This window comes from Coenobita brevimanus, chromosome 8, assembly GCF_032717465.1.
Source record: "Coenobita brevimanus isolate Jiangsu-jjx chromosome 8, ASM3271746v2, whole genome shotgun sequence".
NCBI classification, from domain to species: domain Eukaryota; kingdom Metazoa; phylum Arthropoda; class Malacostraca; order Decapoda; family Coenobitidae; genus Coenobita; species Coenobita brevimanus.
The window spans coordinates 40,435,783-40,461,663 of record NC_136961.1 but is presented as its reverse complement, the minus strand read 5'-3'; the positions used below and the strand labels follow the sequence as shown (position 1 = coordinate 40,461,663).

Genomic DNA, 25,881 nt, shown 5'->3' with positions numbered 1-25,881 from the left:
TGGACGAAACGTGTCCTGTGGGACCAACGGGTGAGACGTCAGGTCTACACTTTTAACTGGGAACCAGACTGGTCCTTGGATTACTCAAATCTCTGAGAACGCCTATCTTACGGAACCCAGCATACCACAGTTGCCCGTGTTAGTCAGCAGTTAGCAGGCGAGACATCAGGTCTGCACCTACTTCACCACTGCCCTGTCTCTCAACTGACTCAGAGATTACGGGTGTGGTTTCAAACAGCGCATGAAGGACATGTCCCTGATTAGTGGTACTTTGACACACACTGCAGGAACGCACAAAGCTATCTATTTCTCGTCCCATCCCTGGCCAGAAAAAGTCAGCTCGGATACGGCCCTGGGTCTTCCTTTTGCCCAGGTGACCTCCTGAGGCTGAACAATGACCCCATTCTAACACTGCTAGGCGGTACTTCACGGGAACGACGAACTGCAGTCGAACCTTGCCCTCGGGTGTTCGTGACTCACGGTACAGCCATCCTTGTTTGCGAAGGAACTTGGCTTGACCTACCCGTGAATACTTTATCACTCTACCCTTTTGTTTCTTCCACACGGCAGCAAGTGTCGGGTCAGAATGTTGTTCTTGAACAACAACTTGGCTACACATCAGATCTTGCGGCGATTCAATGGTCACTGGGGTGACACAGTTTGGAGCCTCAGGCATGGCTCATGTTACTGTAACCGAAGTCTGAGTAGCGTCATCTTCGGTGCAACTATACTTGGCACTGGGAATATTGCCTATGATTAGGTCAAATAAAGGTTCTGGCATGACAACTGCGACTGTCGTACCAGTATAAAATGGAGATGCCACCTGGATACGTGCCTCAGGGAACAATCTCATTGATCCATCAATAAGGTTTGCTTGGATCTGTCGACCTGTGTACTGCTCAGGCTGAACTAGACTCTGCCTGACAGAGGAACCTGAGGATCCATTATCTCTCAGGACCTTCACATGAATGCCTCCCACAAACCCTGGCTGAACAAGGAAAGCACTGTCACCTGTGGGAGGGCCTGTGGAGGAAGCAGCTAGCCACTGATTAGGCTGCTGAATAAATGATGCAGCAAACATGGTGCCCTGAGAATTAGATACTTGAGGGGTCGTACTCACTGCCTGGGGAGATGGAGCATTGGCCATCTGTGGAGGGGGGTTAACTGTTGCTGTGGGACTAGAGAACTGTGGGGGAGTACCCGTACTGGTAGGGAAGTGACCATTGTGCTGCTGCTGAAGAATGAAAGCTGCGTTCGCCTCCTACCTCCGATACACTGGGGCTGGTGCTGAAAAAGACAGTCCCGACGGTCGGTTGCGTGGCTGATACTGCTGCTAGTTAGGGTACTTGTTGTACCTCTTCCATTCAGGCTTCTGAGTGTTTTGCCCCTGGTCCTTTCTCTGTGGTTTTGGACCTTGGCCATTATTCTGAGAATGGCCTTGTTGCTGGGGTTCAGTCTGAGACGGTTTCCCAGATTTATCAGATTTTCTGTTCCAGGTATGCTGCTTGCGAGTTTGATACTCGTATGCAGTGAAGAATGCGTCAGGCTTCTTCACCATTTGGCTGGCATCTCTTACCTGGCAGATCTTAAGCTGAGCCATAAGTTCAGTAGGCCACGACTTTTCCAGCTGCGTGCGCAGCATAAGGTCAATTATCCCCTCACACATGGATGGAGTTTCATCTTTCTCCATCCACTCATCTAGGTAAGCAGTAAGCCGGTCAAGAAATTGAACGGCAGACTCTTTATCCTGTAAATGCGCCCTCATGAACTGACTCTTGGCGTCGTCAACTGTGAGCCCGTACACTTTGACGAGTGCGGCCTTCATCATCTCATACGTGAGATTGTCTCCACGAATTCTATGGAGGATATCGAGGGCAGGGCCCTCAAACAGGCTAAGAAATTGAAGCCGCTTAGCTGCATCATCCAGCTGGTACAGTTGAGCCATGTCTTCAAAACGAGCTATGTATGGCTCGATTCGCTTGCATTCTTTGTATGGGGGAAGCTTGATGTGTGGGGTGGCCAGAACATGTGCAGGGAGAACGCTCGTGGAGCTTGGGCCAGCTGCACCAGATGTGTCTGAAGCCAAGGAATCTCACTTGAGCTTCAGCATTACAAATTCATGTTTTTTGCGTGCTTCTCGCTCGGCACGTTCGTGTTCTTGTTCTCTCTCGCGTTGTTGTAACTCGTATTGACGTTCTCTCTCTCGTTCCTCATGCTGTTCTCGCTCATGTTCTAACTCGAGTTCGTGTTGTTTTCGCTCGTGTTCTAACTCGAGTTTGCATTGTTTTTGTTCGTGTTTGTGCTGTTCTCACTCGTGTTCGCGTTGGATTCTACGCTCTTCACGAGCATCACTCTCGTATTGCTGCTCGTGACTAAGCTGAGAGAGGACATAATTCTTAATTTCAGTTGGGTCTGTAAGACCCATATCTTTGGCTTCCTGTATATAGATGCTGGTGGACATGATGCTAACTCAATCTAATAAACTAGCGACTCACTACTGACTGCGATTTTTGCAAAGAAAGATGTCAATAATCAAGAATAAAGAATATAGGCACAGGTTAGTGGTGACCAGTTTTATCTAATTAAACTGGTAAAGAAAGAAAATTAAACAAACAATTGATTTTGAAAACTATTATGTAAATTAATGAATCAATAATCACCAGTAAGGTAGTGCCTATAGATAATGATAAATACCTAAGTATGAACAAGTGAGTATTATCTCGTGAATTGCTTTAGAGCTAGGAGTTAATATCCTGGAATGAGGTCGACAATTGTCACGGGGTTTTTAAAGAAGTATACAATATTAAAGGATAATTTTCAATAATACTGAGAGCAGGGACAATAAATTGTCTTGTGAAAATCAAGCAATAATTACTTTATGTCGGCTTGCTTCGCCGATTCTCTAAGAACGAGAATTTATAAACTTTCTCAACAGTACACAGCAGAGACTAATTCCTCACAATTGCTGTTTGTTAGTACTGTTAGCCACTGGAGAAAGTGACTTCACCCCTGACAATCAATAACTAATGCTATTAATGATATCAAGTTCTTGCTGATGCATTAACTCCTAGATGGCACAACGGATTTTAAGCTTAATACAAAAAGACTGGCCTAAGTACCAGTTATGAATAGCAAAGTGTTTATGCAAAATAGGAGCTATAAGTGACATAAGCTTAATATAGAAAATAAAACACGAGTTTACATTACATTAAGCTCGAGAAAAAGAACTGTTAAATTTATTGATTACAAAGAAATAAATTAACGTTACATGAGTCTTATGATGAATTCAAATAAGGAGATCGCACTCATTTGCTCACTCAAAAGCTAACTCTTAAACCTAGGAAAAAACGAAAAGAAATACTGGTCAAAGAGTGGACTAAGCGGATGACTGGGCATAGTTACTGGAAGGATACTGCACTCGCTAAGTCTCTCGCCAATCACACTTGGTGGAATTTCAGGAACTGGACAACGACGGCACTGCTACGCACTGGGCCCAACCTGCTTTCACGGCGTACAAACCTTGACTGACTTCAAATCGTGGGAAAGAGGCAAGTGTTGTGGCCGCATTGCTAACGGCTAGAATGAGCGAAACACGCCCATAATAAATCGCTTAGCGGAAGTGCTAATGTCTCGCACAAAGACGATAATTTCTGACACACTGAAAAATTGCCTGAAAAACACTTCCTACCGGGTGAATACATAACGGTTAAACTGAACGATAAACACTGGGATTCCATTAGAGTTCGCTGTTTCCCACCAAATGATGTCACGAGCCGACTCGTGACAGCAATAATGCGCATTCTAGATCCTAGGGGAGTACTCACAATTTCTCTCTCTCTGTCTCTCTCTCTTTTTTATGTGTCCAACTCTGGGCATAAGCGTCACTGCCTGCTCCCAAGGCCCAGCAGTCCTTCTACATACCATACACCTCTACATGTCACCACTTCGGCGCTAACACCCACTGTCCATATTGAATACATGCTAGGGCTGTCATATGGGACTGGTGTATTTGTATTAGCGGGGGTATTTTTACGACATATTGGCAGGTCTTCTGGTAGATCGTTAAAGTCTGCTTTTATGAAATTCAAACCTGTAAACTGTTCCCTGCCCCAGCGGAGATTTGAACCTGGGTACATTATAACTGCAGGCCACCTGTCTACCAACTAAGCCAACGTCTCCCTTTTTCACACAGTAATACCTTAAGTTAATACTGTACAATAATAGTAGTGACAGAAACTAATTCGTACCGTAAGATAAAATGAAAGCAAAACAAATGGCCAGTTTTTCCAGAATGTTCCTCACATTTCCAGAAGCAAACACCAGGCTAAACCTACAAGAGAACATCTAATTTCTAGAATTTTCCTTATCTCCCTATATAAAACACTATCGGTATAACAGAACTATAAAAACACGTGGCTACAAAATACTTCGTACACCCATACTTACGCACAGATGAATGGAATGAATCAAAGAATTAATTAAATAATATAAGATATTTATACTGTACTCATAAATAGATGTACAAGAAAAAGGTTGCCTGATGTAGATGTTTCATGATGGTTGTTTACTGAAGACTACAGTTCTTTTGCACTAAATTGGCCCAGACTTTCATCCTTTTGCAGAATATTTCACATACTTGTATTTCAAGGGAAGACAACAGGTGGTACTACAGCTCCACATCCTTTGGGCAACAGGTTTGCTTGACTAGTACTGGATTCTAATGTTGACCTCTTATCGCAACTCCATATACGGCATGGAGAGATGACAGTTTTAGGCCAGATTAGAGTATAATGGGCATAATGTTACAAACCTAAGATATAAGTAAAGAATATGGGAGTGATAAAAAAAACTGAGGTTGCACAGAGATGAACAACAACAACAATAGTAATAACAAAAACAACAACGATAACAAGAAAAGCAGCAGCAGAAGCAGCAGGTGTGGTGACGACAGCGGCAGCACCAGCTGCTGCAGCAGCGATACTGAATACTTCCAATAATTACACTTATAATTACAAACATAATTACAACTATTTCATCATCATCATCCAATCCTACGTTGCCTTATGAGGAGCGTAGGAGTCCGGGGCTAGGCAGTTGGTCCCGACATTTCAGATGAGAGTGGCCAGCCTCACTCATCCCTGAGTGGCATTACATGAGCAATCAATCCCAACCATTCCTTGGATATAAACCTTCACCGGCTCAATCCTATTGGAGCACAATAATTACCCACTAAACCACCAGGTGCCAAAATTTGGTTATATGGTTACCACTCAGCGTAGTAAATGGTTTCCTGGAGTACAGGAAACCATTTGGCTTGTCACTCAGTGTAGAGTCACTCACAGGCAGAAGGAAGAGGAAAGAATGAAGGAAATGACAGAAGAGGGAGCGGAACGTTACCCGTAGGCAGAAGGACAAGAAAAGAATGAAGGAAAGGAAGACAGAAGAGGATGGAAGGAAAGAAGGATGAAGGAAAGGAAAGGGCAGATATCCGACAGCAGCGCTACATCGAGTGAGTGGATGGTGAGCGCCCCCACCTACCACATACTCTGTAGCCACAATAAGGAAGCTACGCCATAACTATTTACGGTACCTAAAGTATGAAATTTTGGCGTCATAAACAAGTCTGTGACCCTTTAAAGTCATTCGTATTTGATACATATACTTAGATTAACCTAAGGTAGCTTCTTGTTTAATATTAACAAGATCTGAAGCAAAAGTGTCGAAGAACACATGTGTACATTTTACATCTGTCTTAATAACTGGCTAAATGCATGCTTAACTTTAACCCTGTTCCTTTCAGATCATAAGAGGGACCACAGCTATATATCTGTAAAGTCACAGATTTACTGCTTCTGTGGTTTTCTCTAAAACGTGTTACAAAGGAAACAATAAGCAGATTTGAGTTCGGTACTTTCCACGAGGTTAAATGGGAAAATATTCGGCGAAAATTCTCACCAAACTATCTTACCTTAGGATTTTCAATCAAATAGCTGTATCTCAGTTTCTGAGATATTTCAATTTCAAGTATGCAATTTTTGCACCAAAAATGAGTATATGGCCTTCAAAAGTAGGCCAAGATCATTTATATTTGGCACAAGTTACCCTAGAATACCTTAGATCACAATGATCTAAGAAAAGTGCAAAGAAAAATAATAATAATATTTACCAAAACAATACGCTTGACCATATATATGGCGAAGCTTAATAATACCGACGAAAACAATAAGCTATGCCATTTATATGACGAAGTTTAATAATACTAATCATAAGTGTACCTAAACTAAAATGAAATAAATAGCAGTAAAAGCACCAAATATGCTGACAGGTAAATTTGGAATAGGTGATACTTACACAAACGTAACAGATAGGGAAAGCACCCCACAATGATAGAGTCCTATTTGTCTTACAGTACTGGTAAGTTTAAAGAATATGTATATAATTAAATTGGACAACAGTCTATGTGATTTATACAGTAATTTATTTTAGTAAGGCACTGATGAGATATTAACAGTTGAGACACTTGAGATAACTGTGTATCTTTGATCAGTGTCTGCTTATACACACTCTGACGCAACACCAGAAAGGCGTTCATAAGGATAAAGGTATACACCATGCCAATATACAAGCCTCCTCTCACCTTGGTACAAGTTAGCGAACAAAACACTTCACCTATCTGTAACACTAGTGATTGATGTTTGGCAATGATGTTCATGGTCATGATGGTGTTGATGATATGCGTAATGAGTGATGACTGTTCTTGATGACTGATGACGATTATGATACTGCTGGTGGTATCAGGTACCCACACGGCCCCCACCTGCTGGTGACGGGAGAGGAGCTGCCCGATCAGAAGGCCATCATGGTTGACGACCCCACAGCACCAGGGGGCAAGAGGCTCACCTTCAAGGGACCCATGGATGACGTCACGAGGGTCGTCAGCAAGCACATGAATATCACGTATGTACTGTACGTTAAACATTTCATTGTGGTTGGGACACTTGCCTAATTTTTCAAGCTAACAGAAAAAAAATATTAGTCGACTAAAGAAATATGTAACATATATTATCATTGAAATTTGACATTACCAATTATTGCTTATATTGAAGGAGATAACAAACGGTGTTCTTGATGTTGACTGCTTTATTTTTTAACGGAATAGCGCATACTCGTACAGTACATGTGCCCTTATAACAAACTCGATGTCTCAGATGCTGTCAGGTTCATTATTACAGTTACTCCACACCCGATAAGTAAATTTATATACTATACTACGGACCCAACTCTTTTAAGTGGTCAGAATACACAACTAAAATGGAACATATTTATGAACATCCAACAGGTGTTTCACTTGCAACCCCAGCTTCAAAGATAAGCCCATATTGCTTATATCAATTAGGCTCATGTTTATATATATATATATATATATATATATATATATATATATATATGTGTGTGTGTGTGTGTGTGTGTGTGTGTACTCCAAAGTAAATTAATAAGGATATTACAGTATCCTCAAGGCCTGGAAAGAGTGAGTGTGGGACTGTTTTTCTGGGTTGGAGCAAATTTATCTGCGAGCACCATTACTACCGTCATTTAAATCAGTGTTAACATTACCTCTGGCTGTCAACACCATCTCAACGGCTCACCACTCTCCTAAAATAACTATAGCCAAATTTTTCACTTAAAGATACAGTCTGTATTCACTAATCTAGACTGAACTAAACTCATGAAATTACTGCAGCAGCTTCACACTACATGTGTCAAATTAAGGTGCTTTATCTTCACAACCCTAGGTAAACACTAAAGACTCGAGAAGGTGATACAGAGCTCGCCGACACTCGCCTCCAACCACAGCAAACCCAGATCCAACACTACCGAGTCAAGCCCTGTCTGTATCGCACACTCCGCTCCTCCAATCACAGTTCCTTGTTACCTCTACGTCATAGCAACCAGTTAGCTAGAAGTTCCACCTGTTTACAAGGGACCAATAGACGCTTCGCATGTTTCACAGACTCTTGAAATCCTTAAACTACTACCTTTGATACATTTATTTTAATGACTTCAAAGACTAGAATAATAAAATTAATGAAAACGATATTAACAAACTATCAACGAACATCATCAGTAAAAAAAAAACAATAAAAAATTTTTTTACTAGGGCATGAAACTATTCCTTTAATCTGTCTCAAACCTTGTATCAGGTAATGAAGCCTTACTCTGTAAACCCAAATAAATTTAATACATAAGGAAGCTTCAGTCAGAAATATAGATTCATGACATATCCCCCAACCCAAGTGAAAAATTACACATTTTCCACTACATCATTCTCCACTCTACTCAAGTAGTCTGCTCCTACATTTCCAGAACTTTTAATTTCTCGAACTCTAAACATACTGTATATGGCTGTAGAGTCATGGCCCATCTCATGATTCTACTATTAAGAGCTTTGGCACTATGTAAATAACCTAATGGCTGATGATCTGCTTCTAGGATGCATGAGCGTCCATACAGGTAAGCAGAGAACACATTCATTCACATCATAGCCCCAAAGGGGAAAAGGGGCAGATCCTCACCGCACCACACCGCACGAGGGTCAACTGCACAGTAGAATCAATGACATCTGCAGCAGGGCCTGACAGCAGAGCTTGTTTTACCCCTGCCACATCATAATAGACCCATCCCCTTACCCACACCTGACCTGATCAGCTGATAAGACAAAATGCGGGAGAATATCCCCTCAGGGCTGCGTCATCATTTATTAATTTACAATTTCTCTCCATTCATTTCTATCACGCACAGCCACTCTTTCTTGCTCAAAAGACATCCCTCTCGCATCCAACAATCTCTTCACATTGTCCATCCATCCTATTCATGGTCTTCCTCTCAGCCTTACACCTCTCACATCAGATCTAGTTATCTTTTTCACTAATTGCTCATTATCCATTCTCTCCATATGCCCAAACCATTGCAACACCCTCTGCTCAACTCGATCAGCCATCTCCCGAACAATTCCAGTTCTCCATTGCACTCCATCATTTCTCACTCGATCCATACGCGTCACTCCACACATACTCCTCAGACACCTCATCTCCAATACATTCAAACTTTTCCTCTCTGCTACACCCATATTCCATGTTTCAGCCCCATATAACGCAGTTGGTGCCACAACACCCTCATACAGCCTTCTTATACATCCATTCTAAGCAAACGACATCTAAATACTTTTTTCATTTCTCTCAGCACCTTTCCTACTTCATTCATTCGAAACTTCACTTCTGCATCTATTCTTCCATCCACAGCAACATATGACCCTAAATACTTAAACATTCTACTTCCTCAAGCAACTCACCATTCAAAGCTTTATTCATCCTCCTACCATCTACCAACCTTGTACATTTCATCACTTAACTCTTCTCATTTATTTTCAATTTCCTCCATTCACACACCGTTCCAAACTCCTCTACCAACTGTCTCAATCTCTCCTCTGAATCAGCCACCAGTGCAGTATCATCCGCAAACAGCAGCTGCATCAGACTCCACTCTCTACCAAGAACATTCACCAGACTCAGACTTCCACCTAACACTCTTGCATTAACCTCCCCTACAACACCATCCATATAAATATTAAACAACCAAGGCAACATCACACATCCCTGCTGCAGCCCTACTCTCACAGGAAACCAGTCACTCACAGTATTTCCCATTCTTACACATGCTCTGCTATTTAAATAAAAACTTTTCACTCCTTTTAGTAACCTACCATCAAGTCCAAACAATCTTAAAACACTCCACAAAGCCTCTCTGTCAATTCTGTCATACGCTTTCTCTAAATCCATGAACACCCAAAACACATCCTTACCTTTTGTTAAATACTTTTCACACATCTGTCTCACAGCAAACACCTGATCCACGCATCCCCTCCCTCTCTTAAAGCCAAACTGCTCATCACCAGCCACTCCCTCTGTACCCTCTTTAACTCTCATAATTAACACTCTACCATACACCTTACCTACAACACTCAAGAGACTTATACCCCTAAAGCTAGTATATTCATACTTATCACCCTTACCTTTATACAATGGGACCACACAAGCACTTGCCCAGTCAACTGCCACCATACCTTGCACAAAGCACACATTCAACAGTCTTACTAACCAGTCAACAATAGTCGCTCGACCACCTTTCAGACATTCCACACCACACTCATCCATACCTGCAGCCCTCCCTGTTTTCATTTCCTTTACTGCCTCCTGCACTTCCTCCTTCGTGATCAAAGAATCATTCAGCTCTCCCAACACATTTATTCCTTGCACCCTTCCATCCACCACAAACTCAGCCTCCCATTCCTCCTCTACATTTAACAATCTTTCAAAATACTCCGCCCATCTCTTCCTTACTGGATCCATCTCAGTTAACATCCTTCCATCCTCTGCTTTTACTCACTCTTCTTTCCCAGACTCTCCTTTTTGCACCCTTATCACCTCCTTCTAAAACATTTTCTTATTCTGTTGAAAATTCTCAGTCAGCCGCCTACCCCACCTGTCATCTGCTGCCACTTTAGCATCACGCACAGCCCTTCTTGCGCTATTCCTCTTTTCCTTATACCTCTCTTATGACAGTTCATCCTCTGCAGCCACACTTCATATGCACGTCTCTTCTCAGCCACAGCCATACTTACTGTATTTCCTCACACCACCATTCACTTCCTTTTCTTACATCATCACCCACTCGTCTCACATCACACACCTCTTCCGCATGTCCCACCACAGCACTCTTAACTGCCATTCCCCCTCCACACTGCCATTTTCCTGATCTTTTACTGCATTCCACTCATCTTTCAATTTCTCCTGATACTCTATCATTTTCTCTCTTTTATCCAACTCACTGACTTTCAAAACCTCCCTGCCACACCTAACTCTCCAAGCTCTCACCCATCTCTCACCTACTCTTAACTTTCCCTCCTCCAGGTAGTGGTCAGACATACCTCCACTTTCCCTTCTCAAAACTCTCACATCCAATAATTTTCCTGTTGCATTCCTGGACACAACCACATAGTCCGTCAGTGCTCTATCAACAACCCCTTCCACCCTCCTGTCTCACCCATGTATACTTATAAATATCTTTCTTCTCAAACATGGTATTTCCAATCACCATCTCTCGTTCAGTGCACATCCCTATCATTCGTTCCCCATTTTCATTTCTTCCAGGCATACCAAGCATACCAACTACACCTTCACCTGCTACATTTCCCACTCTAGCATTCAGATCTTCCATCATTACCACATTCACATCCTTTTCAAAACTTTGCAAACATTCATCAACATCATTCCAGAAAGACTCCCTCTCTTCTGCATCCCTTTCACTACCAGGCCCATATGCACTCACAAATACCCACAACTCACGTTCAAGTTTCGCTTTCACCCACATGAGTCTCGATAACACCTCCTTCCATTCAGTCACACACTGCTGTACTTCCGGACTCACTAACAAGGCCACACCTTCTCTTGCCCTCCCTCTATCAACACATGACAATCTTCCATTCACACTTCCAAATGTAGACTCACCTTTCCCTTTCATCTTTGTTTCACTCAAAGCTAACACATCCAACTTTCTTCTCATAAACATTCTCCCAATCTCCTCCCGTTTAGTCTCAATCGTACTACATCCACGCAGATTCATAGACCCAATCATCAGGGTACGGGGATAAGTCGATCCCCCATCCCTTTCTCTGGCCTGTCTCTTTTTAGGAACCAAAAAAACAGAGGAGGGGGTTCCTGGTCCCCTCGTCCCGTCCCTTTTAGTCGTTTTTTACCACACGCAGCGAATACGGTGACAGTATTCTTCCTAACACAGACTGGCCGCAGAGTAGTAGTACCATCCCATAGTGCGGCCAGATTGTCCCCCCCCCCACAGAGGGGGAGGGACACAATATCATCATATGTAATTGTGTGCCAGCTCGTTCTTGTCAGCCAGGGTTTGGTACAAACATCCTATGTTGTCAACACTGAAATGAGGCTATGTTTTTTACAGGTATTTAAACAGCATACGATGGAACACTTTTATCACACAGGCAAACAATCCTTCAGAAAACCCATACTTTGATGTATATATATATATATATATATATATATATATATATATATATATATATATCATCAGATCAGTCGTTTGAGTGTCCACTGCAGGAGCGGCTTTTCTCTACCGAAGTGGGGACGATACAACCTGTGTATCTCTACCAAGTGCCTTAGACCAGTGGTTCCCAACCTTTTTGGTCCTGTGGCCCCCCGAGAAAATTATGAGAAGCTCCATGGCCCCTATATAACTCAGATCGTATATTTATATATTTTTAATATTTGATATTGTGCAGAAAACGGTAATTACCCCAATATACTTAAGGCTAAACTAGCACAGTAAGGTATATTTCATACTTGATTTCTGTCAGGTTTTACCCAGACCAAATACCTTATAATATCTTATATTACCAATAAGGCCCATGGCTCCCAGGTTGGGAACCGCTGCCTTAGACTGTCTAGTAGAGATTGTATGTAGGGTGAGAAGTGCTTGTAAATGTAATTGTAGTGTTGGAGTGGCTTTGGATGTGTGAACCAAGTGTAATTGGCCCGCACGCCGACTGGGTGCAAGCATACTTTATAGTATGCGACACTGCTTCAACCACAGCACCCACTGTGTCCGCCAGTGCAGCACGTGGCCAGAAGAACACTCCCAAAGTTTATTTCCCTGGCGGGGCGCGAACCCTCATTCTTCAGTGTACGAAAACTGCACACTTTACCACTGTACCACAGAGTATATACGGTATATATATATATATATATATATATCTATATATCTATCTATCTATCTATATATATATAAATATATATATATATAGATAGATAGATAGATAGACAGATATAGATATACATATGGTGTGCGTGAATTAATTATGGTTCAGACTCTCGTCCGCATGTTTTCCCCCTTCAGTTCTCCATCATTGCTTACTTAAAACTTTTTGACAAAAAAAAAAAAAAGTATTTTCCTATTCCTCATAAAGGTTCACCTCTTCTTGATAAACACCAGATATTTTATGTCATCTGCCTCGTCCACTTTAAACCGTTTAACTTTACCTCCCACAGAACCATATCTACTAAGTTACCTTTTTTTTTTTTTTTTTTTTTTTTTTTGCTTGAAATTCATCTGTTGATTCAGGTATTCGTACATCCGAGCTGAGGACCGCACGTGGGGCGTGTTGCAGAGTGATGGCTCCTGGACTGGCATGCTGGGCCTTTTGATGAATGAGGTTAGTGTTGGTTTTCAGTAATATCACGTTATTTTTCTTATTTGCGAGCAGAAACACAGTTGATTTTTGTTAACTTCTTTATTGCTGGACCATCCCAGCACCCAGCCTGCGACTGGAATGGTCTCTGAGTCACTCGCCGTAATGTCATCAGATGTAATCGTGTGCCAGCCAACTCGTTGTTGTCAGTCAGGGTTTGGTACAAACATCCTATGCTGTCGACTTGTAATGTAAGACTAGAGCTCTCATTTGAGTCCCATCTTAAGAGCCTCCATGTGTAAAGTATGTGTAATATTTATTGTATACATGGTACTAAATATATGACTAAAAAGTATAAGTAATGATCAGGGCTGAGGAGAGGGGGTGGGTGGGCATCTGGGGATAATCCCCGGGGCATGGACCAGAGGGGGTGCCCGTGCCCTCCCAGATAGTGTTACGAAGTAGGAAGAAAATTACATAGCGTAATTCACTCTATAATGACACACTGGATTTCTAGAGAGAGAGAATTATATATATATATATATATATATATATATATATATATATATATATATATATTCGTATATATATATATTCGTATATATATATATATATATATATATATATATATATATATATATATATATATATATATATATATATATATATATATATAAGGAAATAAGAATAGTTATATCTAAACACATTAAAATGAGGCTATGTATAACATTTACAGTCCAGAGTTATGTATTACTGTATTTTTGTCATAGTGAAGAGGTCGAGGGATATAGAGAACCTCTGAACCGCCGTCTTCTTTTGTTTTAACATGTTATAGATTTATGAATCAGGAATACATATACATAAACAAACACAGCACTCCCTTGCCAACCACGGGTGTTTGGTTCCTGAAAACCACCTTGGTTGGGAAAACCGTTGTTAAGTTAAATTTATATGGGGAAAATAGAGTTAGGGAAACATAGGTCGTAGGTAAAAAGGGTACAACATGAAAAAATGTACTATTTTTCTGGTCTTTATTGCACAATATTGCAATGTGCCAAATGTAATCATAAACAAATAAACAAAATATGGTACGAAGTGATTTACTATACAACTTTAGAAACAAAAGTTATTGGCTGGCTAGAGCGTCGTACTTGTGATGGGCTGGGGACCACTAACAGCTGACTTAGATGATGGTTTCAAGTTGCACAGCATAGATGGTTGCTTCATTTTATTTCGGAGATCTCTCTGCACCTTTTTGTATGGAGCCAGTAACGTGTTTAATCAATCCATATTTGAATTTTAGACTTCATTCCATGAAGGGATCTATGTTAATGAAGAAGTCAGCAAGACTGTTGGCCACGAGTATCTCTTTCCTAAGGGTAGCAAGAGTAATTTTTGATAAATGTACGTTTTACTTTAAGAAACAAAAAGGCCTTACCGGTTCAACTGATATTCCTCTAGAGTGTTTTAGGTGTTTTTCTATTTTCAGTATGGTAATTACCTTTTCCTGTTGAAAAATTACTCCCCTATTATTATCACCACAGTCCATAACCCGTATCTATGATTGTTTCCGGCGTAATGGAAGAAATTTCATGTACTCAAAGGTTAATTTCATTTCATAATTTCCCAGCTGGAGGATGGGTTAGGTTAGGTTAAATTATTAAAAGCAGTTAAGCCCCCATCACACCAGAGGCTGTCTGCAGTCGGTCCATGAAGTCTGCAATCGGTCCTTAGGACCAACTATGGACCGAGCAAATTGGCAAAATCTCTCCACTGCTACATAAGTGGTTCATACATGATGTGTCCGTGACCGGTTCAAACTCTGTCCTTCAGGTCTGTACATGGTCAAAGCAGCCCCCGTGATCGGTCTGCGACTCGCTTAACTGGTTTGAGCTTGGTTCAACTGGTCCACAACCGGTTCAAACTCGCTCACACTTGGCTTGTGGTCGGTCTGCGACCAGTCTGAACCAGTCCTGCCCGTCCTATAAAAAGCCTGCAGCACAGCGGCAGGTGTTGAGTTGCATGTCAGCTGCACTGAGTGCCACATCATGCCGCCAAAAGCCACCAAAAAGGGCCAGGGCAAGGGTCGTGTTGCTGCCACATCATCTTCGCCGCCCCCGCAGCCACGTTCCAACCCACCATCTGGCGTGGAGGTAGAATCGGTAGCAGTACAGGCTTCAGCCAGCGGTGCAGAGAGAGGCCAGGCCACAGCAACAAGTGATGATGATGACAGTGCCAGTGTAGCCAGCGTCGTCAGCAAATCAAAGAAAATTAAAGTTGTTTCTGACCTGTCCATGGAACAAGAAGAGTCGATGATAGAATGGCTCCGGGAAAATCCTGTCATATACGATAAAAAGATGGCACTCTACAAAGACACAGCAAAGAGGGAGTTGTTATGGGCAGAGAAGGCTTCTGAACTTGGGAAGACTGTGGCGGTTTTGAAGACATGGTACAGCAGCCTCCGCAGCTGATACGGGAGACTGAGGAAGAAGAAGTCCGGGGACCCCTGCCCAGAATTCACCGACCGAGAACAATGGGTGCTGGAAAAGTTTGAGTTCCTGAAGTAACACATGTATGAGATCCACAAGCAGACAGCAGTCAGTGTAAGTACAAAAATTTTCATGAAATAATAATGATTTCTTAAATTTTTGATGTAATATCTTTGTACAATAATAATAATGATTCTGGTAAAATAATAATGGCATGTCATGCTAATACTTAGTGTTTTTTCAGCAAATATCTTTCTCACATACTTACTGTGTATATTTATCATTCCTTTTTGTTCTGTTTTTTTAGTTGAAGGAAAAGATTGCAGCCTCCCAGGCCAGTGCCAGTGATGTCTATGATCCCAAGTCTAGCAGTCCTCCCGAGTTCGTCACCAGGGGAACTCCAAGCTCTTTTTCTTCAATCACCCCCAAAGCCAGGTCCCAGAAGCAATATTCTGAGACTGAAGCGGCGGTCCTTGCTGGTATCCAAAAGAGATCTTCCCAGATGCTGGCCATGCAACAACAAGTCATTGATAGCCTCAAGCCCTCTTGGAACCAGGAGCAGGTTGCTTTCATGGACTGGGTTCGTTCTGTGGTGCATGAGCTAGACCAGTCTCTTTGGTGGCAGTGTCAGCAGACTATCAGCAGCATGCTCTATCAGCTTATGGCGGTGAATGACCAGCTGAAAGCCCAGGGCAGAGCAGCACCACCAGCACCTACAGCTCCAGCTAAATTTCAGCAGCCGTCTTTCTCCCAGGTCTGCAACTCTGCAATGTGGCAGCCACCATCGTTCATGTGGCCATTGCAACCAACTAGTCAAGTCTCTGTGTCGTACTCCCAGGATCCACAGTGGGTTTCTCAGCAGTTTTCTCAGCAGCAACAGTTTCATCAGCAGCAGCAGCTGCAGTACATGCCTCCTCCTAGGCCAGAATCCATGTGCCTACGGTGTCTTGGTCCTGCGACATGGCCAGTACTCCTCTGGGGGCTCTGCCTTCCCCCATCAAAATGTTGGACAGATTAAATAATAGCCAGTCATCTTTTCGTCTCAGCCAGCTTCTATCACCTACACCCGACCTCACAGACTAGCAGCCCAGCCAACAAGACAGTGCCAACAAGGATCAAGATCAAGCCAGCAAGGATGATTTATATTTAAAATTATGTAAAATGAACAGTAAAAAACTTTGTGCTTTGTGACATGGACAGTTAAAAATAATCAAAATGTCTTTTTTTTTTTTTTTATAATTATAATCTTAGTCAAATAAAAACTTGTTTTCGTTTCACACAAAATGTTTCTAAGGAAATAAACAAACTTTGTTGTTTAAGACAATAAATGTATTCTGTGGCCAAAAAAAATTGTTTTTATTTTTACTACAAATGATGGATTTCTGGTCCTATGTTCTGTGAATTAATTTAAAAATGCAATGCTTTCAAATCACTGTTCTTTTATTACAAGCTTAACTGTTTAATACAAGACATATACAGAGCTAACATACACTGAGAACACTTGTTGATTTTACATCATCACAAATCACTTGCTCAACTGCCATTAGCACACACACAAAAAAGTCCATTTCACATTCTCAAATTTGTATTTAAACTGTAATCATCCTGTCCTGCCATGGAACACTTCTTGCCGAGCTATTGAAATACAACTTGAGGTACTCCCTTTGTTTCTTGCCCGCTACAGTGTCTCTGTTAGGCCCCGTTACGCTTGTGACTTCATGCGTGTTGGCTCCAGCTCTCCAGCTCCCTAGAACAAAATTGTGTTGTGCATCCTCTGTGTCTGTTGTGACAACGTTGACAGTTTTATATTTCTTCCTGATCATCAGGTTATGCAGGCACACACAGGACTTGACCATGCCTCTGGCGATATCAGGTGCCTGCTGCATGGCTGTTAGAAGAACCTGCCATCTTTGAGCCAGTATTCTAAACACGTTGTCCTCGTGATAACCTGTAGTTCAGAATGAGCTGCTCCTTGGTGAGGTCTCTGTGAGAGTAGGGTTTCATGAGATAAGTCCTGAATGCAAAGGCATCATCGCCTAGGATAAAATAAGGCATATCCCGGTCATCATTGGGCATAGGATCTGGATTTGGGAAGACAATAGTGCCATTCTCTAAATACTCCTTCAGTTCAGAGACATTATATATCTAAGCGTCCGACACTGAGTCAAAGCCTCCAACATCAATCCACATGAACTTGCATTGTGCATCAACTAGAGCAAGGAGCACAATTGAGAAGAAGCCCTTATAACTGTGGTACAGGGATCCAGACTTTGGAGGTCACTTTATAGCAACATGCTTCCCATCCAAGGCACTGCAGGCATGGGGTACATTTCAATTCTGGAGGAACTCTGTAGCAACCAGACGCCATTCACCAGGTGTAGTTGAACAGGTCATCCCGGTACTCCTCGAGGATGGCCTGGCAAACCTCAGGAATAAAGCAGCATATTGTATTCCGTAGAACCCTGAAGTCATATTGAAGTGTTGGGTATTTGTTACTAGAGAAAAGGTATCTCACAGTCACTGCTAGTTTCAATCCTGGCTCAAGGGCTTTCCTGTAGTGAGTATCTGCATTCTGATTCTTGGACCATCTCTGTTTAACAGTTCAACGAACAGTTCTGGAGGCATACGGACGAAGTTGAAGAATGACTGCTGATCTTCAAAACGTATTTGTTCCATCAGCCTATCATAGCGGCCAAACTGCAATCGCCGATCTGCTCTCAGCCAATCCCGAACCCCACAACTACAAGCTCTTCTTCGGTTTCTTCTTCTCATTCTTCTTGCCAGCACTAAAGCAGCTACTTCACCATCCAAAGTAGTTTGTTGTCCTTGCAATAGGACAAGTTGTTGCAAGAGGGCTTGTCTACGAACGATTGCCATCATCAGCAGCAGGAACAAAATTGAGATGAGCAAGCATGGTGCAGGCAGTTTATATACCCCTCCCCCGCACTGGTCACAGACCAATTGTAAGCAACTTGCAGACCTTGTACTGACCGACCATGGAAATGGAAGACCAACTATGGACCTATCATGGACCAACCGCGGTCCTGCATAGGCTAAATTAAGGACTGAATGTGGACCGATCGGACCTATCAGGACAAAGTACAGACCAACTGCACACCAAGTGCGAGTGACTTGCTGCAGTGACCGGTCTGCAACTGGTCCTTGCGGTCCGTACCTCATATTCGGTCAGTCCTTAGTAGGTCCTGTCGGTCAGCAACCAGTCAATGCTAGGCTCATGATCGGTCCTTTGATCAACTCGTCCTCACTACACAAATTTTGAGCATGTCCAAAACGTGCCGAGTGGCTCCTGGTCCTTGCGGACCACACTCGGTCCATTGCAGCCCTCAGTCAGTGCTAGGTTGGTCCGACCAAGACCACGACCAGTCCATGCCAATTTTCGTGGACCGACTGCAGACCGGCTCTGGCGTGATGCTGGCTTTAGGTTAGATTTAGTTAAACACTTAGGTTAGGACAGTTCCTTCCGCCATTACGCTGACGAATCAAACGAGTTGTCACAGGAGAACAGCTAATAACAATGGGGAAACAAACTTAACAAGAAATATTTACATACCACCCCAGATATAATCAGAAAAATATAACATATTATCAGGAAGAAGAACTGTTTTGGTTAGGTGCTTCTACCGCTTAAAGCATATGTTACCTCATTTTGCTACTCTCCTCCCTGTCGTCCTCGTCCTCGTCCTCACTAGACTTAACGATTTGGCAACAGGACAAGTGATAAATTGTTAGAGAAAGGTACTGTAACAACACATTTACACTGTCTGCTCCTAGTAACAACACAGACTGAACTGGAAGGCGGGAAATCTGCTGGCAAGGAAGATCATTGGTGCCACTTGGTGGCAGTCATTGCAAATCGAATGTACGTGAACCAAGGACCCCCGGCAGGTGATGTGTTATACAAATATATTACCGTGTACAGTATAAGTGAATTCCTCGGTTGGTGAACCACGTGGTTGGTTGGGGATTACTGTACATGCTAAATGGTATTTCTAATTTTTCTTTACATAATATCCTATAATTTCCTAGTTATTATTGTTGTTTTATAAAGAGTAAGGGGAAGGTCCTATGGTACACCAGGATTTTTTTTTTTTTTTTGGCAGTACATGAATGTGCCGTGACACAATGGTTAAGGAGCAGACTAGCCAAGAGCTAAACTTCAAGCACAGTATATTCAACACAGTTTTCAGGGGGAGGTGGGGGTCCGTTGTCGATAATCTTCCCCCAGGCCAGGTGATGGCTGTCAGTAGCCCTAGTAATGAATTTAAAAAATTCAACTAATTTTTCAGCTTGAAGACCTCTGGCACCAAATAGCAGCCGTGTTGAACTCCACTAATCTCATCTATTTAATGACATGTAGAAAATAAATATTTCTGTGTAGTTTTTATGTGCCTTTTGGAGGGTCCAACAAATGCAGCAAGTGCTGCTCTTTTAATTCACATATTCATTTGTTCATTTATTATTATTATTATTTTTTTTTTTTGCCTTTTACCCTGTCCAAAGTTAAAGGTTCGTGGTTATTGTTACTAGATCACTTATTTTCACGTCCAACTCCAGCATCCAGATATTCTATTCTCTGTAAAAAGTTCCCCCTCTTGATGGGGGAAGATATCCCTTGAGAACCCCGAGGCTAAGCTGGTAGATATGAAATTACCCTCGTATTCTTTGCTTGTTCTTGAATGCAACTAAATGACTGAGTCTGATATGAACCGAAAATCTTAATACACTTCAATCAATCAAGCCAGGGCCAAGTAAAACAAGGCATTCTCATGTGGGCGTATGATGCATTGGAGGTGTAAATTGGAAATGTGAAAGAAAAGGTAGTGAAAAACTTCATGGATAATTATGATGTAGTAGTAGTGTGCAAGTTAGCAACACAGAGAGTGTAGTGTAGGCATAGGAAGATGTGGAAATATATTAATGCCAGTTACGAGCATTCATTGCTGATGTAATGAAAGAGTTAATATAAATATTTTGGGTGCATCTCAGTGTAGTATCACCACTCTTGCACTGGGGTGTTGGCGGGATACCTGAGGTGATGGGAGAGACAGTTATGCATTCTTCACTCCTGCTAACAAGCGATGATAACAGTGGAGGCTGTCGAGACTTCCCTAGGTTGCCTGATGATGTAAGAAGCAGAATGTTCTTTGTTTCTCCTGATGCAGATGAGTATGCCCTGCGTATTGATGCCACAGAACATTGCCAAATTGGAAGCTGACGTGGTTGAATACCAGTATTATATAAAGAAAATGAACAGAAGTTTACCCCTAGATATTTCGGAGCCATAGTGTGAGTAATATAGTTATAAATGACAATATAAAGAATAAAGAATCATTTGATTCTCAGGAAGTGGAGTTGGCTCTTGGTCCATTCGGCATGACTGCTGAGCGGAACCACTGGATGGACTTCACGCAGTATCTGACTCTGACTGGGTTCCGGGTTCTTGCTGCCCGTGGTCGTCCTGAGGTGGACCCGTGGGGCTTCCTGCTGCCTTGGTCACCACTGGTGTGGGCGGCCGTGGTGACGGCGCTGTTGGCAGTGATCACTGTCATGCTGATCCTGCCCTCATGCCTTCCCACACACACACAGTACACAGCCAGGCACTGGGCAAAAGGCTTCAGCTGTGTGCGTGTTTTGCTTCAACAAGGTAATGCCAACATATTCCATTGGAAATTTCAGACAGGATGTGAGAATAATGTCATAAATTTTATTACTATATTCCTGCTATTTCCTACTGTTTATTGTTAAGTATATGGGAAGGAATTTAAAGTAAATTATTGTTTATATATATATATATATATATATATATATATATATATATATATATATATATATATATATATATATATATATATATATATATATATATATACAAGGTCTATTCAGAAAGTATCCGACCTTAGGCCCTACAAAAATAAAAAAAACTAACTTGTTGAACTAGGACACTAATCTCCCTCAAACAGGCTTCTTCTGACTTGACATACATAGCCCAATGTTCTTTCCAGTACTTGAAACGTTTTTCAAAGTCGATTTTCGGTATCTGTTGCAGGTGCCTCGTTGTATTCGCCGTAATCTCTCTCTCGGATGAACGTTGCTCAAGACATGATGGAGTGCGCAAATAGCAATCCACACTCTCTGAAGACTGTTATCATTGGAGATGAGACTTGACTGTACGGGCATGACCCAGAAACCAAAGCACAGTCGTCCCAGTGGAAGCATGCATGGTCACCTCGGCCAAAAGATGTACGACAGGTCTGTAGCAAGGTGAAATACACTTGCATGGTGACAGTATTTTTTTGACTACTGTTCTGTTGTGCATCATGAAAATGCACCAGATCAGACTGTCAACAAAAATTACTACCTCGACGTTATCCGGCGTCTTCGAGATGCAATTCGGGAAAAGACCAGATCTTTGGAAAGTGGCAATATGAAAGCTGCAACTTGACAATGCCCCTGCTAATTCTTCTCATCTGATTCAAGAATTTTTTCCAGGCACAACATCCCACAGGTCCGGCAGGCTCCCTGCTCGCCAGACATGGCTCCGTGTGACTTTTCTTTATTTCCCAAGATAAAAACTCTGCTGAAGGGTTCTTGATTTGAGACGAGAGAAGAGGTCATGACGAATGTGACAAAGCACTTGCCGGAGATGCCGAAAACCGACGTAAAAAGTGTTTCAGACAGTGGAAAGAATGCTGGGTTATGTGTGTCCAGTCAGGAAGGGCCTGCTTTGAGAAAGATTAGTGTCCTACCTCAACAGGTTAGCTATTTATCTTTCAAGAGCCGAAGGTCGGATACTTTCTGAACTGGTCTTGTGTAAATAAATAAATAAATAAAGATATAAATAAATAATTTTATATATATATATATATATATATATATATATATATATATATATATATATATATATATATATATATATATATATATATATATATTTGAGTAGGAGGTATATAATATGAAACTTACTGACCTTCATCACACCATTGCAAAGGCAGGCAGTTCAGAGAGGTATTGATCATCTGTTTAACTGGGCCCAAGCATGGCAAATGGACTCCAGTATCAATAAATGTAAAGTGCCAAACATTGGCAGTAAAAATGTATAAGTTAGTTATAACATGAATAATGTCCAACTTGACAGGATAAACTATGAAAAAGACTTAGAAGTTATAATAACAAACAGTTTGAAACCAAGTAAACGATGTACAGATGTGAAAAATGCCAATAAATTGATTGGATTTATAGGTAGAGCACTTGAATAAAAATCCGATAATATCGTCCCCATTTTGTATAATTCCTTGTTACGCCTGCACTTGGAGTATTGCATTCAATTTTGGTCTCCGTATTATAAAAAAGGATATGGAGATACTTGAAAGAGTACAGTTTGGGATGACAAAGATAATACCTAGATTGAGAAATAAACAATACGAGGACCAATTAGAAGCCCTCAATCTCCTTACGCTAACTAAACGGAGGTTATGAGGAGATTTTATTAAAGTATTCAAAACATTCAAAGGGTACGATAACTTGGCTGTCGATGAACACTTCACAGTTGATTACTCGAATTATACTAGAGGCAAACGATTCCAGTCGCATGAAGTTAAGCATTCCTTCTGTTATAGAGATGTAAATGTTTGGAACAAATTGCCCTCCAATGCAGTAAACTGTAACACAGTATTAACATTTAAAGGTCGTTCGGATAAGTATCTGTCGTCTAACCCCCAGCTTAATATGTTTACTCCCGAATAAAACACTTGTATCTCTCTCTCTCTCTCTCTCTCTCTCTCTCTCTCTCTCTCTCTCTCTCTCTCTATATATATATATATATATATATATATATAGATAGATAGATAGATAGATAGATAGATAGATAGATGGATAGGTAGATGGATATAAAGTGATGGACATCGATACAAGGAACTGTCTAAGGCGATACCGATATATCGATAATTGAAAACTGTCTAGAGCAATACTGATACATCGATTCTTTGCAGTTCAAGCGATACCGATACCAATACATGTATCACCAATACAGCATCGTCGATACTTTATTATAAGAAAATATCCCACTAATTTGTAAATTTGTAGTTTGGATGTTTGATGTAATACAAACAATGACTGCAGCAGAAAAGTGTATTTCATGACTTACAAAATTATCACACTTATATTTAAAGATGTAATTTGGGTATTTTGATGTAATACAGATTACGCGGTGATTTAAAAAGAAAAGTATACTGATGACCTGCACACCACATTTATAGCAATTCCATTTATAGGTAAATATGTAATCAGGGTACGTTTGCTGCAAATTATGATTGCAACTGAAAGGTGCACTTATGACCTTCAAAGCAAAAATTATATATTTAATAAACTTGTCATGGAAAAAAGAAAACTTGCTGGTGATTTAACCTACCTTTCATGAAATCATTATTGAGACATCAGTCATTATAACAATGGACCTCATAAATTAATAATTATTGCCTTTCAAAAAGACCAGTTGACTGAACATCTTATCTAACAGTCTACTTCTCTTTGGAGAGTGAATGTGGCCTGCCAAATTAAAAAGTCGTTCTACATGAGCAGAGGATGGAAGAGCAGCGTTGTACTGTATTTCATGAAAACTTTCGTTATTCCTGGGTACTGATATAGTGAGGACAACGAACTGCTTGGATCACCTAGGTATTTTAACACTTCCATTTCAGATGAGTCTTGATCTAGCATGACAGTGGATGAAGCACATTCATATTCAAAGAAAACATCGGAACTCTCATCAGGTGGACTGCCACTCTGCTTATCATGATGACCTGAACTGAGTATGCATTGTGACTGTTCATCCAGATAATTAACGGCAATCACCAATATTTCTTGAACTAGTTTCTTAGTGGCGTCTGTATTGTGTTTTCTAGCTATTCTCAACCATTTCAACTTGAACTAAGGACTGGATGCCGATGCCAAAATGGCTGATTTCCTGTCATGAGAATCATCGAGGGTGAGAAACTTCTCAGAGCGCTTAGTGAAGCCTGATGCAACTGCAGAGAGGAGGGATTGGCGGTGCCGTAATGGTGCTGAATTGAGCCGCTCTAATTTCTTCTCTACAGCTAAGAGTGTTGGGAGCATGCATCCATAGAAGCATTCTTTTTCTGACTGCAACCTGTCATGGGCTGATGCAAGAGGTTGTAGTACGGTGACATACTCTTCGGTGAATTCGAGCTCGGCATCTCTGAAGGCTGGCAAACCAAGGCGAGACGTCGTTTCATTTAGCTGATCCTTGTGCTTTAATATGAGAGAGAAACTGTCGAATAGGGAATTCCGTCTAGTGGCACAGGATAAATTTAGCTGACAGTTCAGTGTTTCCTTAATGATTTCGCCAGATCTTGGTCTGCCAGATGAGTTCCAAAGGGCAGAACACTTACCCATAACACTGCTGTGAAGCTTAGAGTATGGTTCTTTCATCATAGACATTGCATCGGTGGTGCAGACAAGACTGACGGTATGGGAGCAGCATCTTAGGTGTACAGGAAACGCTATATCTTCGCAATTAACTTCAACGTGTACACTGGAAACTGGAGAATCATCTTCAGCATTGTCTTCGTCACCAGCCATGGGATTCTCATGGTACTCCTCGTCTTCTGTGTATTCCTGTGGTTGAGGAACACTAATTCCATATTCTTTGAAAGCCTTCACGAAGCTGCTTCCATTGTTAGTGACAGTAGCAACAATCTTGCTCTCACAGATCGAAAACGCTCTTCTGATGTCATCCAACTTCTCTGCTATTTTGTCGGAAGTGAGACATCCACCAAATCTGTCACATGCCAGAGCAGCACTTTTGCGATCAAATATTCTATCATCAATCTGAAATAAAATAAAAATTCATTTGTAAATTCGCCTTTTATTTACTGAAAAACACATCTGAAGCAATTTTAAATGTTCCTGTGTCAAAGACCATGTACTGTATCCTTATCTTTGTTTTAGCTCACCCTTGAAGGCCCTAATTAATCCTCATTACCTTGCCCCCCAGACGCAATTAGACCCAGATTTTTCAAGTTCCACCATGGCAAATTTTGGTCTTTATTGTTTCAGGGGTTTGATTTTACACAGGAGAAA

General features: G+C 41.4%; 1 protein-coding gene across 1 annotated transcript in view; it reads left to right on the top strand.

Annotated features, from left to right (window-relative positions):
• The window catches only part of LOC145407738 (glutamate receptor ionotropic, kainate 1-like), a 37,650-nt gene extending 13,160 nt beyond the window's left edge, over positions 1 to 24,490 (top strand). The window contains exons 4-7 of the mRNA XM_080278615.1: positions 6,799 to 6,957; positions 13,207 to 13,297; positions 21,127 to 21,427; positions 24,480 to 24,490. Coding sequence (XP_080134741.1) covers positions 6,799 to 6,957; positions 13,207 to 13,297; positions 21,127 to 21,427; positions 24,480 to 24,490 — 562 coding nt within the window. The remainder of the gene's footprint in view (positions 1 to 6,798; positions 6,958 to 13,206; positions 13,298 to 21,126; positions 21,428 to 24,479) is intronic.
• Positions 24,491 to 25,881: the final 1,391 nt, after the last annotated feature.